At 49.9% G+C, this 20,523-nt stretch overlaps 1 protein-coding gene across 3 annotated transcripts in view; it reads right to left on the bottom strand.

Moving 5' to 3' along the window:
- The window catches only part of PLA2G6 (phospholipase A2 group VI), a 48,455-nt gene extending 28,621 nt beyond the window's left edge, over positions 1-19,834 (bottom strand). For 2 of the 3 annotated variants that reach the window (XM_012801238.2, XM_023509347.1), the window contains exons 1-2: positions 19,714-19,735; positions 8,657-9,043 (exon numbers count right to left, since the gene is read on the bottom strand). In XM_012801238.2, the coding sequence (XP_012656692.1) occupies positions 8,657-8,955 (299 nt within the window). In that variant the 5' untranslated portion in view covers positions 8,956-9,043; positions 19,714-19,735. Of the gene's footprint in view, positions 1-8,656; positions 9,044-19,713 lie in introns of all 3 variants that reach the window. The other variant, XM_023509348.1, reaches the window with a different exon arrangement.
- Between the last annotated feature and the right edge of the window lie 689 nt (positions 19,835-20,523).

The raw sequence follows: 20,523 nt of genomic DNA, 5'->3' as shown, positions 1-20,523 counted from the left end.
AAAAAAAAAAAAAAAAGAAAGAAATTTAAACTATAAAAAAAAGAATCAAATGGAAATTACAAAATTACAACTGCCAAAAGCAGGGCCTTAATAAGTAGGTATAATAGCAGATTGGACAATGTTGAAAAGAACAGGATGATAGGGCAAGAAAGAGTGAACTGAATAAAGCATAAAGAGACGAAAGGATAGTAAAATATAATAAAGTATACTAGATATGAGACATACACGAGAGGCAGTATAATGAAAAGGTCCAACATATATGCAGGTGGAAGGCCAGAAATGGAATAGAAAACAACTAGATGGAAGTCATATTTTGAAGAGCTGATGTCTGTAAATTCTCCAAAACTGATTTAATTTTTTTTGACGACTGAGTCTTACTTTGTTGCCCTTGGTGGAGTGCCATGGCATCATAGCTGACAGCAACCTAAAAATCCTAGGCCCAAGTGATCTTTTTGCCTCAGCCTACTGAGTAACTGGGACTAAATGCGCCCACCACAATGCCTGGCTATTTTTAGAGACAGTGTCTTGCTCTTGTTCAGGTTGGTCTTGAACTCCTAAGCACAGGCAATCCACCTCCCTTGGCCTCCCAGAGTGCTAAGATTACAGGTGTGAGCCATTGTGCCCAGCCTCCAAAATTGATTTTTTTTAAAATACATTATTCCATTGATTTAAAAAATACCCTACAAATTTCCCTAGAAACAAAACAAAACTCCTCCAGAAATCCACATTTAGGCACCTTATGGAGGTTTTAAAACATGCCCCCTCAAATCTTTGACACTCACACCTTCCACTGAGCAGTGGGCATTGGCATCTCTTTCTCCTTTAATATGGCTCTGTACCTGTTTACCAATAGACTATAGCAAAAGTAACACTGTTCCAGTTTCTAGACAAGGCCTTAAGAGACTGACATTCTACTTCTTTGCGCTTTGGGCCCAGCTGTCATGTCATGAGGAAGTTGAAGCAATCCACACATAGCATCCTGGACCCTTAGCCAACATCTAGTACTAACTTCCAATTACATGTGAGTCACCTTACCAGTGAACCTGCAGGCAAGCTACCCAGTTAATGCCATATGGGGTAGAACTGAACCTTCCCACTGAGTCAAGCTGCAGATTTGTGGGCTAAACAATTATTATTATAAGCCACTAAGTATTGGAGTAGTAGTTTGTTATATAACGATAACTACAATAACTGATAATGATCCATGTTGTTCAATATAGCAATAATTTATATATGTCCCATATTATAACTGCTAAAAACAAAATACAAGGAGAAAATATGCAAAACATCAGAGGAAAAGAGTTATCTTCAAAGGACATCAGAATGACAGCTGGCTTCTTAGCAACAAAAGCCAGAGATGGCTCAGGGCCGATAGCTCAGTGGTGAAGGACACCGGCCACATACACCTGGGGTGGTGGGTTCGAATCTGGCTGGGACCTGTTAAACAACAGTAAAAACTACAACAAAAAAATAGCCGGGCATTGTGGCATTGTGATGGGCGCCTATAGTCCTAGCTACTTGGGAGGGTGAGGCAAGAGAATTGCTTAAGCCCAAGAGCTAGAGGTTGCTGTGAGCTGTGATGCCACAGCACTCTACCAAGGGTGACATAGTAAGACTCTATCTCAAAAAAAAAAAAAAGCCAGAAATAATGAAATAATATACTTAAAGAAGTAAAAGAAAATAAATGCCGGCTCAGCGCCTGTGGCTCAAGTGGCTAAGGCGCCAGCCACATACACCTAAGGTGGCAGGTTCAAATCCAGCCCGGACCTGCCAAACAACAATGATGGCTGCAACCAAAAAATAGCCGGGTGTTGCGGCGGGCGCCTGTGGTCCCAGCTACTTGGGAGGCTGAGGCAGGAGACTCGCTTGAGCCCAGGAGTTGGAGGTTGCTGTGAGCTGTGAAGCTATAGCACTCTACCCAGGGGGATAGCTTGAGGCTCTGTCTCAAAAAAAAAAAAAAAAAAAAAAAAAAGAAAGAAAATAAATGCCAATTAGATTCTATACTCAGCAAAAAAATCCAAAACACCTTTCAAGAATAAAGTCAACAGCTGGATGCATTGTCTCATGTCTATAATTCTAGTACTCTGCAAGGATAAGAGAGAAGGATCCCTGGAACTCAGGAGTTTGAGACCAGCCTGAGAAAGAGCCAAAACCCCATCTCTAATGAAAATAGAAAAATTAGCCAGGCATCATGGTGGGCACCTATAGTCCCAGCTACTTAAGAGGCTAAGGCAGGTGGATCGCTTGAACCCAGGAGTTTGAGGTTGCTGTGAGCTATGATAACACCACAGTACTCAACTGAGTTCAGGAGTTCAGCTACTCAGAAGGCTGAGGCAGGAGGATTGCTTAAACCCAGGAATCTGAGGTTGTTGTGAGCTAGGATAAACACTCTAGCCTGGTGCAACAGAGACTCTGTCTCCAAAAAAAAAAAAGAGAGAGAGAGAGAGAGAGAGAGAGAGATATTTCTTCTTTTTTAACAATTAAGAAAAAAAAAAACAGTCCATTGTAGAGCGACGGAAAATGTCAGTTCAGGCTATTAGAACAGAATACTACAGACTGGGTGGCTTCAAAACAGGAATTTCTCACAGTTCTGAGGGCTGGGAAGCCCAGGATTGAGGTTGTGGCCGACTGGGATCCTGGCAAGGGCAACTCGCTTCCTGCTGTACCCTTACATGGCAGAGAGAGATGACCTCTTCTGTGTCTCTTCTCACAAGGACGCTAAGAACCTGTTCATGAGGGCTCCCGCCTCCCGACCTAATCACCTCCCAGTGCCCTGTCACCTAACGCCATCACACTGGGGATTAAGGCTTCAATATACAAATTTAGAAGGGGAGGACACATTCAGTCTAGGAAACATACAGTACAGAAAGGACAAGTGTTACGTAGGAGAGAGGAGAAAGAATTGCTAAAATGGTGTCGTGAAGTTGATGAGAAAGGACAATGGCCCTGAGTTGAGGGACCAGCCTCAGGTAGACACAGGATGGGGCATCGTGGTGATACCAGGGAAGGCCGAGCAGGTGGGTACAGAGGTGGGCAGATGGGGTGAAGGGAGCTGCAATAGTTCTCTTCTGGCTGTTTCTATTTTCTCACTGAGACAGAAAGGAAGGCCGTCAGCTGAGAGTGAACTGTGGGGGAGAGGTGGGGAAGGCTGAGTGTGTCTTCCTAGTCTGGGAGCAGGATGAATAAACACATAGTAAGGGGTCCAGCCACACTACAGGCGCAAGAGCAGTCAGTGGGAAGAGGGAGAATTGGCAGGGATCAGTGCTGGGGTTTGCCAAGCCACTGACAGAGAGAGCAGCACAGGAGGGTACTCCAGGGCGAGCTGCCAATGACCATGGGTGAGAAGTGAAGCCGAAGAGGAGGGGGCAGGAGCAATCTACTGTCCGGGGCAGAAGACCTGTGGATTCAGAGGACTGGCGCAAATGAGCTGGAAAGACAGGAAGTGGGGATTGGAGAGTGGGGTGCTTGAAATCTTATTTACTCAACAGCTGCTGGTGATGACAAGGTCTAGTGTATAACCAGGTGGACAAGGAGAGGCCAGGAACTACAACACATGTGGAGTTGGAGGCTCATGTCTTTGGGGACACGAGAGGCACCCCAAAGTCACAGATGCCAGCCCCCAGAATTGATAATGGGAGATATTATAGGATGACAGATGTGAGATTTGAGGCTGGGGTGAGGAGGGCCCTACTCGAGGCCCAGAAGGGGCTAAACGGGAAGCAGTGTCCCTGGGGGACAGCCAAGGAGGAGAAAGAGTCAGGGGAGGCTGAGGAGGTGTGTCTGCTCTCTCTCTTCTAGAACTCCAAACAAAACCCAACTGGTATCCACACTGAGAAGCCTCTGCCTCTGCCTCGGTGAGGGGTCTGTGGATAAACCTTAGGGGGTCTGTGAACCTCTTCAAAGTGGCAGTGTGAGCTTCTCAAGAGAGTCCCAGGCCGGCCGGATGCAGTGGCTCACACCTGTAATCCTAGCACTCTGGCAGGCTGAGGTGGGTGGATTGCCTGAGCTCACAGGTTCAAGACCAGCTCGAGTCAGAGGTAGACTTCGTCTCTAAAAATAGCCAGGTATTGTGGCAGGCACCTGTAGCCCCAGAGATTAGGGAGGCTAAAGGCAAGAAAATCACTTAAGCCCAGGAGTTTCAGGTTGCTGTGAGCTATGATGCCATGACACTCTACCAAGGGTGACAAAGTGAGACTCTGTCTCAAAAAAAGAAAAAAAGAGTCCCAGGCCGAAAAATGGCCAAGAACCCTCAGAGTGAGGGGTGTTGAATTCTCCTATTTCAAAGTCCAGTACAAGGCTCAGCACCTGTAGCTCAAGCAGCTAAGGCGCCAGCCATATACACCAGAGCTGGCAGGTTTGAATCCAGCCCAGGCCTGCCAAACAACGACAACTACAATCAAAGCCCAGTACAAGCCCCTTTCCCTGCAGGGTGTCCAAGGGGCCCCTCCCTGACCTGTCCCCAGGCCTTTGCCTGTGATGTGCCCTCTCCCTGCAGCGCACTCCCCTCAGGCTTTCTCCTAGTAGAGTTCTCCAGACCCTGGAGGTCCATCTCTACCCCAACTCCCCTGCGGAGCCCTTCCTGATCCCTCCTGCCAAACACATTTAACCTGCAGTGATAACGGACTGTCCATCCTCTCAACAGATGGCTCCCATGCATCTGTGAGGGCAACCAGACAATAGGAACACAGAGGGGCCTGGGCCCCAGGCCCTGCCCCTTAGGAGCTCCACGGTCCAGGGTGGGAAACAGACACACAGCAACCTAAGGCAGGAGAGGCTGCCCAGGAGTGTGCACAGTGCTGAGGGAGAAGCCCATGGCGCATGGGGAAGGACTCAGGGAAGGGCATTCCCAGCAGAGGGAAAAGCAAGAGCAGAGAAAGCCGTGTTGAGGGGCGAGGCCTGCTGGGGAAACATGAGAGTTGTACGTGCTCCCATCATCACATCTGCCTCACGGATGCTTGTTATGGGTCCTAGAGGCAGAGACCTAACATTCCCAGCTCCACTAAGATGGGCCATGCTGGATAAATGGAAGGAGAAGCACACGGCAGGTGGGTGGCCACCACATAGGCCATTCCGTTTTTCTGAGGATTCCTGAGAAGCAATTTCATGGCAAAGTCCCACAGGTCAGAGAGCCCTGAAAGTCAGTCCCCTGTACAGAGGCTAAGAAGACACAGGTCACATGCTCTAATTACCCTGCCTGGATTCCTGGGAGGTGCAGCCCTGTTCCTGCTGAGATCCCAGTAAGAGGCTGGCTTAGTGTCATCAAATATCATATGTTTTAAATAAATATCAGCAGTAAATGATTAATGTGTACCAGGAACAGAGTACCGATGCTATCATAAAGTACACAGCAATGCTGCAACTGTCAGAGGGCTCATGCCGGAAGAGCCAGGGCCCCGTGCCATATGTCACCAAGGAAGGACCAGGGGGCAGCCCAGGCTGCAGAGCCCCCACGGCACAGGGGCCCTGACGTAAGAGAGTAAGCTGGTCCTAGAGCCAGGTGCTGGCATTTGAGTAACTCCTGACCAGATATGTGACCTCAGACAAGTTACTTAAATTCTACAAGCCTGTGTTTCCTCATTCACAAGAGGGGTCACGATGACCCCAACTCCAGGAATGTTATGAGTTAATGTTTAGTGCCCAACATGCAGCATGAACTGAGAAACCACAGATAGCTGCCACTGCCAGTGGTATCCGCCTGGGTTGTCTCCCTCCCAGCAGGGCTGCTATGGACTCATAGGCCTTAGGGAACAAAACTGGAGAACTCAGGAGATCTGATCTCACTGCCCACCCAGAAGCTGAGCCTGACAGCTCATGACAGCAGCAGCAAAAGAGCGACAGGGCACCTCCACCTGGAGTGGCAGGACCTTGATATCTGCTCCAACAAAGTACTTTGGGGATAGTCCAAAGGCCCCCAGGGAAATAGGGAGAAGAGACATTTAGAGCGCACCTGAAGAGGAAGACGAGGGCACCAAAACTTCTCTGCACAAACTTCAAGCACAGGTCCTACTCTCATGGGGTCTGTGCCCTGTCAGGAAGGTGGGCTACCCTAGGCAGGGGTGGGGTGCCTTGGGGACACACAGCAGAAGCACCTTCTCAAGCCTGCACATCAGAGAGGGCAGGCAAAGGAAGAGAAGCCTTCCAGGCCAAAGGGAGAGCCTGGACAAAGGTCTGAAGCCCAGGGAGGCACAAGCTGAGGCCAGAGACACAGAGGCCTGATCACACGGGGCCCCCGAAGCCTGTGGAGCCCCTGATGTGTTAATAGAAAGCCCTTGAAGAGTTAAGCAGGGGAGTGACTGATCACATATGTTCTCTGGAAAGAGCACTGTGACAGCAGCTCAGGAGAGGACAAGAGGACAGACCGTAGGCTGAGCAAAAGGCCAGGGGGCTCAGTGCAGCAGAGGCCATATGTGTAGTGACCATAGTCTGGAGAAGATTGCCAGCAGCAAAGTGGACAGTGACAGAACCTCAGGTTTCAGAATAGTCTGTGTCTATCTGGAATATAAGTGACACATCCCTCCCCTGCAGTTAGCTGTGGCCACTGACTGGGTCCTGGCCAGTGAGATTTAGGTAGAAGGCATGTGTCTAGCTTCTAAGAAGTATCCCCAAAGAGGGAGAACATGCCCTTCCTCCTTCCCACAAGCTGGAAAGGTGGGTGTGATGGCTGGATCTAGTACAGCCATCTGGGATGATGCCATTTGCTGCAATGGAAATGTTTGAGTGGGACTAGGTTAGGGAAGAGAAGATGAAAAAGACTCTGGAGCCAAGTTAGCAATATCAGGAATTTCAAGAGAATGGGTTTAGCTTGAACCCCTTCCCCCCTCAATTCTCCTTATTCTTTCTAAGTCCATGGAAATAGAACAGCAGCACAGACAGAGAAATGGCCTGGGAAGCCGAAGACAGGTTCTGTTTCTCCACCTGCTTTCTGTGCAAACTAGGATGAATCGCTTATCCCCAAGCCTCAGTTTTCTCATCTATAACATGGGATGCTGCTGTCCCAGCCTACCTCTGTGGGTTGGTGGAGGACATGTAAAAGCATTCTGCAAACTGGAAAGCACTGTCCAATTAAGGGTAGGTACAGCTGAGGTGCAATCAACAGGCTGCTGGCAAAGGACTGGATCCCGCTGGGATGGAGATCTGCCCACACTGGCACTTAAGCTAAGACAAGTCTGGAATCCTCTCAAGAAATATTAACAACTGACAGGTGATTGTCTGCACATGGAGGGCACAGCATCTCAAAAGTGGAGCCAAGTGGCCCTCCAAGAAGTGGACCCACTGCCCTGGCTGGCTGTGCCTTCCTAGCACCCCCCTGCAGGACTGCAGAAGGGCTCTGGAGCTAGAGGTGTGAGCCTGCCCTACCCACAGCCGGTACTGATCAAGGCCAGGGGAGGAAAGCCAGCACAGGCCCATTCAGAATCGGGACTGGCCCTGCTGTGGTAAAACTGGTGTCTGGACTGGCCACTGAGCAGCCTTCCTAGCCCAAGTGCCTGTTGTGGCAAGGGCCTCTGCCTCAGTTTCTTAATGGAGCCAGGCTCCAAAATCTCACCTGACTGGCTGGTGCCCTGATTATCTACCTTGCTCCTCTTCTGGTGGTGGGCCCAGGCCCCCAGCTCACCATCCTCAGAGACACCTTTGCCATTACCTCCTCAATCAGAAGGATCCCCTGCTGCCCCCTCCAGCCTCACTTCTCACCACAGCCCTGGGAGCAGCGAGAATCTGGCTGGAGCCACCTTCCCACAGGCTCACACCCCCACGCCTCTGCAAGGCTAGAATGAGCTTATCAACTTTGTTCTGCCAGAGAGACTCTCATTCTTTCAGACCTTGGCTCAATCATGACCTAGGCTCTACCTGTCAGGGCCCTCCTCACTTGTTCAGGTGCTACAATGCCCATCTGCAGGGGCCACTCCCTCTGGACTGAACATTCCTTAAAGACACAGGCCATGTCTGTCATCCCCCAGTGCTAGCTGGGCCTGACCTAGAGCCTGGGACTCCCGAGGTTCTGGAGATGCTTGGTGTATGTTGGGTGTTTGGCTGGAGGGATGGCCAAATGGATGAATGAGTAGAAAAGGGATAAGGGATATCGGTATGAGCTCTGCTGGAGCCTGCATCTGGATCCTTCCTATCCCTCTGCACTCCCCCCATTCAGTTCTGCAGCTGGCCTGGTTCCCACAGTCCAGTCCTGGCTTCCTAGTTCCCCTTCTGGCCTAGGGAAGACCCAGGATGGCCTGAGAAGTGACCACTCTGTCCAACCCTTCAGGCCTTTCTGAACAAACCCTGGCCAGGCTCTCTGAGGACAGCTGTGCCTGTAAAGAGCCAGGGCTAAAGGTTATCTAGAGGGCCTAGACTGATCTGATCCCACTCAGCCTCCCTGTCCTTCCTCCTTCCTACGATCTGTGCAGACTGAACCCCAGTGGGAAACAACCAGGCTTCCCTCCCTGAGCCCCTGCAATGGGACCCTGGTGGGCCAGAGGCATGGTGTTGAGTAAGTGCCACCCTCTACTCTAAGGGCAGAATACCCCTCTGTCCTGCCCTCTCCAGATCCCTCAGATGGAGACCCAAAGAAGTTGCTTCTTGGCCCAGGGACCTCCAGTGAGGTCTGGGAGTGTCTAGGAGAGAAGTGTTGACTGAGAGAAGTGGGGCCCTGCTGACTGTCACCCACCGGAATCCACTCTGTGAGTTCCTGGGGTTGACCAGGATGCAGTCCCAGGTGCGACCAGAAGTGCTGTGGAACAGAATCAGCTGCCCTTCCTCCCGAACCCGGTCACTTGATACGTAGTCAGCCACGGCCACCTCCTTCACCCGGAATGGGTTAGAGAACAAGTTGGTGACACTACTGAGGGTATTAACCAGGCGGCCGAAGAACTGCATCTTCTGTGGGGCTGATGGGGAGGCCCCACCGCCTTCCCCCTCAGTCTGGAAGAAAATGGGGTCTCTGGTCAGGTGGGCTCGGTCTCCCATGCCCACCTTACCACGTGCAGCGCTTTCCTGCACAGACACCCAGGTTACTCCCCACCAGCGCTGTCTCCCAGTCTGGGCCTGGCGGAACCTGAAAAGGAGGGGAAAGAAAGAGAAATGACATTGAGCGGAAGGTAAAGGGCGACAGAGCCCTCAGGCCAGGCTGGGCACCTAGAAGGCTGCCCTAGTATGCAGCTACGATGCACAGATGACCTTCCTGTCCACCCCTAACCCCGTGTTCCCAACAGAGACTCAGTTTCCTCATCTGTAGTGTGGGGCTGTGTTGATCAAAGGACACAGCAGAGGTGGACACATTATGAGCAGCCACGCCCTGGGCAGATGGAGGGGCTCTCACACATAAGGTATAGAGACCCTTTTTTTTGGTACACAAAGAGGTTGGTGTGAGTCATTTCAATTTCGCAAGCAAAATTAATGTTCCCTCTCTACTAGAAACCGAAAGGTGAAAGGCGACCAAGATCATAGCTTACTCCTTCAGGGGAAGGGACGGTCAGCATTTGTCTAAACCCTCTGGCGCCTGGTACCATTGACTTCCCAAGAACTCTGAGAGAGAAAAACAAAATGAGTTCCATGGAAATGAATGTCAATGTAAGGCCCTGGTAACATGTTTGGGTGGTAATTTTACACTGCATCTTCAGAGTTATAGTTTCTAGTATGGAAATTGTTTCTGTTTTTTTGTTTGTTTGTTTTGTTTTGTTTATGAGGCAGAGTCTCACTCTGTTGCCCAGGGTAGAATGCTGTGGCATCATCTAGCTCACTACAACCTTGAACTCCTAGGCTCAAGTGATTCTCTGGCCTATGCCTCCTGAGTACCTGGGACTAGAGGTGCCGGCCTTGATGCTAATTTTTCTATTTTTAGTAGACATGGGGTTCTCAGTCATTCTCAGACTGGTCATGAACTCCTGAACTCAAGAGATCCCACCTGCCTCGGCCTCCCAGAGTGCTGGGATTACATGCGTGAGCCACCACATTCGGCCTGTTCCCAGTTTAAATCATGTAATTAGATCTTGTTATCTCTTGGGTTCCCAGAAAGCACAGTGTCTTCCTAGGCACTGCCACCAAAGCAGGCAACGACCAGCTGAGGATGTCTCTGTGCCAGGACATCACGTGACAAATGAGTATGTGAAGTGGGGCGTGGTGGTTCATACCTATAATTCCAGCACACTGGGAGACTGCTGGAGATCAGGAGTTTGAGACCAGCCTGAGCAAGAGTGAGACTCCATCTCTACTAAAAGGAGAAAAATTAGCCAGGCATAGTGGCACATGCTTGTACTCCCAGCTATTGGGAGGCTGAGGTAAGAGGATTACTTGAGCCCAGAAGTTCAAGGTTGCAGTGAGCTATGATGACACCACTACACTCTACCCTGGGACTACAGAGAGAGACTCTCTCAGATACTGAGGACAAAGTACATAGGCACCCTGGGGGATCGTGGCCTATGTGTTGAGTGGAGGATCAACCTTGAGGCTAGAAGACAGACAAAAACAAGAGACATACAAAAAGTTATTGAGAAAGTGTGTAAGGGTCAATCACAATAATTACATCAGATGTTTACTGACCACTTACTATGTAGAAGGCCCTGAGCTAAGCACTTTATGTGACTGTCTCATTTGATCTCACAAAACCCCCAAGGCTCTGGAGCACAGGGCATATCTAAGAGCCAGACCACATTCAAATCCCAGGTTCTCCACCTCCTAGCTGTGTGACCTTAGGCAAGTTACTTAACCTCTCTGTGCCTCAGTTTCCTCATCTGTAACATGGGGACCATAAAAGATGGCAGATAGCAAATGGTGAATAAACATTAGCTTTCTTTATTTTGACCCCCCCCCATTATAGATAAAGAAACCAAGGCTTAGAAAACCTGACTGTAGAATTCTGAAGACTTTCTGAAGCTTTGCAACACCCTTCATTTTATGATTAGTAGTAAGATGAATGTGAGATGTAGTTTCGCTTTTAAAATGAAGACAATATTCACCTCCCATGTACAATGAGAATTGAATGGGAACATTTGTGAGAATGCTTGGACCTGTGCTGAGCTTCTTTCTTTCTTCTGCACTTGGGGACTTTAAGGACAGAGAAGCTCAGATACCTGTGCCCTTCTTAGTCAGGGCAGAAGGGAGAGACCCCAAGAAAGGCATGAGAATCGGTCCCAGGAAAAGAACTCTCCAGACTGGAAGACCTGGTACGCACATCAGTGTTACTGCCACAGGCTTTGTTATGACACAGAAATGGAAGCTACTTCGAAATTCAACCATTACAAGAATGGTAAATTATGATACATTTACCCCAGAGACACCGTGTGGTCCTTAAATAAAAATAGTGATCGTAAGGAGCTGAACAACTCAGGCAAAGCTCGCGCTGTCCTGTTACAAGGCTCAGTGACATCTCCCAGTGACACGTCCATCTGGAATGCCTTTCTCTCCTCTCCTGCCTGAGAAAGCTCTGAGCCTTCTTCAAATCCAAGTTCAGTTCTAACACTCTCCTTAAAATGTCCTTGGTAGACTGTCCCCAACCCCAGGTGCTGTCTCCCTGCTCTGTGCTGCCCCTCCCTATAAATACATCTCAGGGAGGGGATGTGGGTTACACATCCAGTGGGTTATAACGCCTTCCACCCCCGCCAGAATGAGTTTAATAATCACAGTGCCCAGCCTCCCCTGCCTTTCTGTGCTCTGGCACTATTCTGAGAGTTGTACAAAGATGGATTCATCACTTCATCTGTATAACCACCCTTATGAAATGGTCACCACTATTATCCTCATTTCATATGAGAAAAAAACCAAGGAATAGAGGAGTAAAGTAAGGTGCCCAGGGTCACACAGCTGCTGGAAGGTGGAGGGGCGAGGGCTGGAGCCCAGATGGGCTGGCTCCAGAGTCTGAGCTTCTTTTTTTTTTTAGACGGAGCCTCAAGCTGTCCCCCTGGGTAGAGTACCATGGCATCATAGCTCACAGCAACCTCCAACTCCTGGGCTCAAGCGAGTCTCCTGCCTCAGCCTCCCAAGTAGCTGGGACTACAGGCGCCCGCCACAACGCCTGGCCATTTTTTGGTTGTAGCCGTCATTGTTGCTTGGCGGGCCCGGGCTGGGGATTCGAACCCGCCACCTTAGGTGTATGTGGCTGGCGCCCTAGCCGCTTGAGCCACAGGCGCCGAGCCAGAGTCTGAGCTTCTTAAGTGCAGCTGCTTTCATCTCTGCACACTTACCCCCAGCCCACAGCTTGGTTCATAGAAAGTCTGTTAAAATAGAATTTAACTAAGTAAATATGACACATGAAAAGAAAAAAAAAAGGAAAACACAGACTGATAGAAAACATATTAAAATACTGGGCAGATGGCATACTGGATTTATGGTAATTTTTTTTCTTTTTCTTGTTTTCCAAGTGGTATATAAGGTGATTCTAAGTTTCAAAGACAGTGGCACTATAGGTTGTGCCCAGGGGGCCTGCAGCCAGGAAGATGGGGGCCAAGGGGGTCAGGCCCAGACTAGAAAATCATCAGAGGCTTCCAGATGGAAAGCAGGCACCGGCTGGGTGCTCCAGAGCACCCAGGAGCCTCAGGTAAAAGGAGGGAGTGACTGTGGGGCGCAGCAGGAAGATCCCTCGCCCCCTTCCTCAGTGTCCCAGCCTAGGTCCCCAGCACATCTACCGCAGCGTGGCCACATAAGGGGCAGACCTAGCTGGCTTCCAACCTTTCAGAGTCGGTGTGAGGATGAAACTACACAACACAGGGAGTGTCTGGGACGCCTGCTGACCATAGGCACACAAACAGTGGCCACTATTAGCACTCAGTGGAAGAAAGGAAATTAAAACCACTGGGCCACATCCTGGAACACTCACAGCATTGCCAACCAGGAAGGCGACAAGTGGGCTGACAGCACTCACATGTGCTCCCTCTGTCCTCCGCCACCCCAGGCCCCAGCGCCCAGGCTCTTCCTGCCACAGCCTCAGGAGGGGGACAGTGGGCAGAGCCCCAGCCCCATCATGCCTCCCCTCTGCCCTCCTTCCGCCTTACTCTCACAGCCTCCCACCCATTGCCCGTCCTACAGGGTAAACACTTGCCTTTACGTGCTGACCACTGGTCCCTGGCACTCCTCACCTGGGTTTGCTCCCTGCTTGCTACCAGCAGCCCAGGACATCCAGCTCACCTGACATAGACCCCACCCCCACTGCATCAGCCGACAGACACACTCTAAGACCTTTGGTGGTGAGGGATGACAGTGACAACTCTGTCTATAGATGGCAGGCAACTTGCATGTGCCAGTTTTGTCTCTTCTAGAGGCCAGATATTTTTGGCCTTTCTCCTTATTTCTCTGCTCATTGGCCCCTGTCAAAGGCCCAGCAGCTCCCTGGCCTGCTCAGTTCATGCAGGGAAGACTTACAGAGCCTCCCCCAGGGGAGCTAGAGGCAGAAAAAACATGTATTACTATCCCCCTTTCAAAGACAAAGAAACAGGCCCAGAGAGGACTAAAACTATGTGTGTTCAAAGGGTAAATTACAGTGGGACATGCTGATGTTAACAACAACAAAAAATTAACTAACAAAAAACCCTTCTGGGAAATTAAAAACACTGGGCCATGTGCTGGAACACTTGCTCACAGCACTGCCAGCCAGGAAGCTAAATTCTGTTTTAACAAACTTTCTATGAGCAACTGGGCGGGACAGTGCCCACGTGTGCTTCCTGCCCCTGGGACCAGAGGGGGATTGGAAGCAACAGGTTCAGTTCCATAGAAGTGGCCTCCTGGGTTCACAAGGTGAATAGTCATGGAGGCAGCACCCCAAGCCTCAACAAATGCACAGTCCCCCGGGAAGGACTGCTGGAGGAGACGCCTCTTGAGCTGAACTTCGAAGGAAGAACAGGAGTTTGCCAAGGAGCCACGTTCAGGAAGAAGCACAGCAGGGGTTGGGAGCTAGTGGCAGGTGGTCCAGGAGAGTCGGTCCCAAACATCTGGTTCCCAGGCTACAAATTCTCTCAATGATCCTGGGCAGGGCTTAGGCAAGACAACAACTATCCCGTCCTTAGGCGCCTCCTCACTGGCCAACATGGCCAGGCTGGGGCAGCCCGCCCCCTCCCCTTTGAAAATTACTTTTCCAGAGTGACAGGGACCTGCGCTTTTGTCTTCCCTGATTCCTGCTGGAGCTTTCACTCATCCTTCAGGGCCCAGCTGCCCCTCTAAATGCTCAGAGTGGGATCTGTCCTTCCCGTGCCCCCCCAACACCCACTGGCCCACCCTCTACTCTTTTCTGTACATACACACCATGAGGGCCAGGCCCATGCCCAAGCCGGCCTTACCACGCCCTATGCCCACCACAGGACACAGATCAAATTACTTCTCATCCTGCCCAGGGGCTCCCGATCACAACCCAGCCCTCACCCCAACTCCAGCCATCCCACACCATCAATCCTCCCAGGACACATCCCACTCCTGCCTTGCTGTGCCTCAGTGTGCCTGCACGAACATACCCTCAGACCTATCTTCCCGTGTTCTCAACCTGCCTCAGAGTATGCACTCAATAAGGGATGTTTAGATAGATGAATAAATCCCATCTTGTCCTTCAAGACTCAGTTCATGTGCCATCTCCTCCAAAAGTCATGCCTACCCCTACCCTCCTTCCTCTCAGTCTGGGTGTGCATGCCCCTTCTCGGTACCCCACCCTACCCCACATGCACCCCAGGAGCACAGGTCCTGTGAGAACAATGGCCCATCTGCACCTTGGGTTGTCCAACTCCCCATCAGGTCTGGTTCTCCAAGCACCTAGCACACTATTCCTCAGTCACTGTCCCTGTTTAGGAAGTGTTTGCTGAATGAATAGATGAGAACAAATGAATGAATGAACCAACAGGGCCCAGAGGGCCTGGTACCCCTGGGAAGCCCCCCCAACATACACCTTATTCTCTTGCAGGTAATAATGGTGACCACACACCCTATCTCCCACCCACCCTGAGCCGCCAGGCACTGCTCCATAACAGAACCATAACAGAATTGTCATGCTCAAACCCAACCAGCTCTAACTGCTCCCACACAGCATGTGCTGGGCTTCAGGACTGGCACTGAGTGCTGGGACTGGTCCCTCCCCAGGCTCTGGCCTGGAAAGCTCAGCTCTATATGCCACAGGGTGCTTAAGCTGAGCTCATGCCTATTCCAAACAGGAAAAACTCTTCAAGCCTTCTGCTTCCTTCTGGACCAAGCTGAGGTCAGAGAAGCAGGACCGTTGCCCAGGAGGTATGTGACAGGATCCTGCAGGCAGCAGGCCAGGAAGCAGACCTCACGGGACCAGCCACACAGAACTGCCTGAGGTGGAACTCAGGCCTCATGAGCCCAGGCTGCTGACGACAGGATGTCCCATGATTGGAACAACTGCTGGACAGTCCTGGCATCAGGATAGTGACACCCTCCAGAGCAGCCCATACCTCCTCCCAGCCCATCATGACAGAATGGGCTGAGAATGTGGGATCTGATCAGAGCACCAAGCCTGCTGAAATTTCCTTCCTGTAGCCCTGACTGCCCACACTGCACATCACGAGAGCAAGCCACCATGCTGGCCTCCGCCTGTCACAAGGCCACCACACTTCATGGTGGCAAATGGGTTTTCATGCCTGTTAGCTGCCTCCAAGAGCACAAGAAATAGGGGAAGTGTGATCATCATCCCTGTTTGGCATACAGAGAAATCAAGGCCCAGAGAGAGGAAACAGGGATCCAGCCTGGGGGCTTGACACATGCCTTCTTCCTCTGACTTTCAAACAGCACTGGGCAAAGGGCCTGTGCCCAGTTTGTGCGTGAGCAAAGACTGGATAAAAGTAAGGGTCATGTCAGATGTCACTGTTAGCTTCCATATGGTCCTCCAAGGTTGCCTCCCCCAAAATACCCCTCAAAATGTTCACTCTGACCTCAGCTCCCTCCAAACTCTTTCCTAAGCAAGTGAGGAACAAGAAATGTCCTGTACGCGTCACCTGTCACCCAACAGAGCTGCTACCTTCATCCAGCACCCACTGAGCACCAGATGGCCCACCAGTGTTTAAGGTGAATTACCACACTTAATCCTCAAAACACCTGGAGAAGGGACAGTTCCACCCATATTACACACAGGAAACTGGGCCACAAGGTTATATAATTTGCCCGGATCTGAACCCAATTAAAAGGAATCCAGTGCACCAGCTCTGAATCCTCAAACTGCCTTTAGAAGAAGTCTGAATGGAAAGGGGCTGAGTGAGGCTTGATTTTTAGTATCTTGTGTTCCAAAAGCCAAGGCCCTCATCTCAAAATGTGCTGCTATTCACCTGAGCCAGGGCAGAATGTTCTTTCACAAATCTCTTTCATTTGTTCTACTTGGCTGGACCATGGCTAGAAGCGAACTGCCCCCAGAACTGCTGCTGGAGTTCCCAAAGACATGAGGCATGGGTAACTGGGAGATCTTGGGGCTGGTAGCATAAAACTGGGGTGACCCATTTTATGATTCACTCCACAGTATTTGCTGAGGACCTACTTTGGCAGGCATTGTTCTAACTACTGAGGATACAATAATGAATAAAACAGACAAAATGCCTGCCCTCCTGGAATTTATAATTTAGAGAACACTAAATAATAAAACAAGATAGACTACACACACACACACACAAAGATTTTAGATGCTAATTAACTTCGAAGGAGAAACATCAACTAGAGAACGGGCTAAGAAGAGGTGGAGACTGAAATTTTAGAATGGTTGACCAGGGAAGTCCTCACCAAGAACTTGACATTAAATACCTGAAGTCAGAGAGGTCAAAAGTCATATGGATATCTAGCTGAAGAGCCTTCTAGGCAGAGGAAAGTGCAAGTGCAAAGGCCCTGGGGCTGGAGCATGCCTGCAGAGTTCCAGGAACAGCAAGGAAGCCAGTGAGATCAGGGAGGTAACAGAGGGCCAGACACATGCAATGAGAGGAAAAGCCATTGCAGAACTTGGAGCAAAGGGACAAGGATGTAAAGGGACACAAAGAGGGGCATTAGGAATAATCTCACAGCATTGGCCTAAGTGAATAATAAATACTGCCATCTCCTAAGATGGGAAAGAGAATGGAAGAGACAGGTTCCAGTGCAGGGTGGAATAAGGGATGGAGGGATGACTGTCATGAGGTCAGCTCTAAATACTTTAAATCTGGCTCAGCACCTGTAGCTCAGCAGCTAGGACATCAGCCACATACACTGGAGCTGGCAGGTTCGAATCCAGCCCAGGCCTGCCAAACAACAATGAAAACTACAAAAAAAAAAAAGCCAGGTGCTGTGGTGGGCGCCTGTAGTTCCAGCTACTTGGGAGGCTGAGGCAAGAGAATTGCTTAAGCTTAAGAGTTTGAGGTTGCTGTGAGCTGTGACGCCACAGCACTCTACCAAGGGTGACAAAGTAAGACTCCGTCTCAAAAATAAAATAAAATAAAAAATAAATAAATACTTTAAATCTGAAATGCCTGAGTTTGAGGTACTTAATCTACAAATATATATCTAAGTCTATCATTCAGGGAAAGGTCTGAACTGAACTGGGGCTATACATTGGAGTGTTGTCAGAATAGAAATGGTACTTAAAGCTATAAGACTGGATGAGGTCACCAGAAAATGAATATGGAAAAAAACAAGAAGAGGCATTTCAGGCATGGCTCTATTAACATCCCCACCATGAAAAACACAGAACATGTTCTCCCAAGGAGCCACCCTCAACAAAGTGAAGCTCATAATCCATCCTTCACTACAGCCCCCCACCTACCCACTCCCCCACAACCCACACCCAATGCATGTGTGCAGACACCACAGACACACACACACACAAACACACAGGCAGCATTTAAATTCTTCTTTCTCCACCTCTTGGTGATGTCACTCTGCCGAGTGAGAAGAAAATTCCCTTTTGGGAATATTGTCATCCAACAAGACAGTAACCTCTGGAAGGGAGAAAAACTGCCCTGGGCACTGAGACAACAGCAGCAAACCTTACACAGCAGGGCGATCACATGGGCTCTCTGTATTTGGATTCCAGCTCCAATCTCATCAGTGCGATCTCAGATAACCCATATGCTTGCTCTTCCTCATGTTCAATGGGAACAACATTGGCTGCATCATGGGTAGCCTAGAACATGAGGACAGTCACTTGACATTTGTTGAATAAATGACTGAGAGTAGGGCACTGGCCCCACATACTGAGGGTGGAGGGTTCAAACCTGGCCCTGGCCAAACTGCCAACAAAAGAATAAATGACTGAATGAAGGGTAAAGATAACATACATAAAGGTCCTGACTCATATAGAGTGTGATCAATAACCACTGCCAAATAATAAATGGAACACAATGCACCTCCTATTTACCTTTCTCTCCTTCCCATCTCATTCTCTTTCCCTTTCCATTCCTTTGCCATGCTGTCTACGACACAACAGCAAAATCATGCATTTGTACAGGGTCACAGTGGTTACAAAGGTTTGCCTTTTACATTTTCTCAAATTTTGAAACTCATGGCAGCTGTATGGCAAGAAATATACAGCCCCTGTCGCAGATGAGGAAACTGAGACTTGGACAGAAAATACCCTTGGACAAAAAATTCCTCCAGGAATATTTTAAGGCAGAGACAATAATGAAAACACTGCATTCAGGCTCAGTGCCTGTAGCACAGAGGTTATGGCACCAGCCACATACATGGAGGGTGGCAGATTCCAACCAGGCCCAGGCCTGCTAAACAACTATGACAACTGCGGGTGCCTGTACTCTCAGCTACTTGGGAGGCTAAGACAAGAGAATTGCTTTAAGCCCAAGAGTTGCCCAAGGTTGCTGTGAGCTGTGACGCCACAGCAGTCTACCTGAGGGCCACACAGTGAGACTCTGTCTCAAAAAAAAAAAGAAAGAAAGAAAAAAAGAAAACACTGCATTCAGCACAGGGGTGGAGTTTCAATGTTGCCAAACCAAACCTGCCTGACATCCTGTTGGGCAGGCAGGCGGCAGGTGAGGGAAATACCCCGAAGCTCCAGGGAAGGGAAGGTATTTGTTTGGGGTCATGTGAGTAGCCCATTAAAAACATGGGCACAGATCCCTGAGCTCTGTGCCGTCCCAGTCCCACACCCATAGGCTTGCCCTCAGCCAAGTCACATGGTCACCCAGGTCACATACTCCCTGTCACCAGCTTCCAGGTCATCTGTGGAAGTAGGAGGTGGATACAGGATTGAAAATTGGGAAACTCTGGGGAGACATGTGAGGGACAGGTCTAGATGAAATCTAGAGGCACTTGAGAGAGGAGCAGGGAGTTAGAAACGGGAACACAGGAGCCACAAAAGGAGGAATGCAGAAGAGAGACGGAGGTGAAGTGGGAGATGGGAACACACTCGAGGCGGATAATTAGAAGCACTTCGAAGAGCACAGGAAAGAAGCCGGGGCAAAAAAGGACCCCAGAGTGAAAGTTGTTGGGGGTGCTGAGAGGCACAGTTTAGAGAAGGGGGAAAAGGGGTTGACTCAAGAAATTAGGGATACTGAAGGAAACACACGGAGGAGACGGGATTCGTGAGGAAGGACCCGAGGTCTAAGAGGAAAGCGGTTTCGGGTTGGGAGTTGGGGATGTCGGGGAGGATCAAAGGATGGAAACTGGAGGTACGCAGGAGGTAGCACAAAATCAATGGAGGACATGCCGCAGAAACGAAGGCACGAGGAAGGTCAAAATTAGGGTCCGGTGGAGATGTTGGAGTCTGGGGCACCTAAGAGGTTTGGGAAGGGACCCCCAGGTCCCATGGCCCGCTGCGAGGTCACTCACCTCGGCTTACTCAGCACTTCTACTTGCTCCTACTTCCGCAAACAAACGAGCCCCGCGCCACGTGACGAGGTGGCCCGAGCTCTCCGCCAATCACTAGAGGCCGTCTCCCAGGCCTCGGCTATGAACCCGCCCCCGCGCTCCAAGCCCTGTGTGCGAGAAAGGGCTATGGGCGGGGCTCCGCCATCTTTTATAACTGCCCAATAGAAGGAGCTTCTAGAGCCGAGGGGGGAAGGGCTTCGGCGGGAGCCAATCCTCGGGACCCAGCGCGGCCATGTCCCTGCGGGGCGGAAGATCCACAGAACGGCTCCTTGGCAGACATGTTGGTGAGGGGCAGGAGTCTCACCTGTGTTCACTTTCTGCCCACTAAAGAGGCTTGGAGTGTGAATTTAACTTTTTTTTTTTTTTAATTGAATGGTAACTATCTACATTAATGCACTTCTGGGGTACAGTGTGGTGTTTTCACTTACAATTTGAAACATTTCCATCAAACTGGTTAACATAGCCTTCATGTCATTTTTTTAGTTGTGTTAAAACGTTAATATTCTACTTTTAGAAAGATTCACTTGTACCCTTGTAAGACAAACCACAGAAGTGATCCTTCCAATCCCCCTCCCTCCACCCATTTCCCCCTTCCCTCTCCCTCCCTGCTCCCCGTATTCTTAGGCTGTTATTAGGTTATAGCTTTCATATAAAAGGTATAAATTAATTTCATAATGGGGGTGTGTACATTGGATACTTTTTCTTCCATTCTTGTGATACTTTGCTAAGAAGAACATTTTCCAGCTCCATCCATGTGAACATGAAGGACGG

This window comes from Otolemur garnettii, unplaced genomic scaffold (assembly GCF_000181295.1).
Source record: "Otolemur garnettii isolate 467f Iridium unplaced genomic scaffold, OtoGar3 scaffold00007, whole genome shotgun sequence".
Lineage (NCBI taxonomy): Eukaryota > Metazoa > Chordata > Mammalia > Primates > Galagidae > Otolemur > Otolemur garnettii.
This window is presented reverse-complemented; position numbering and strand designations above follow the sequence as displayed.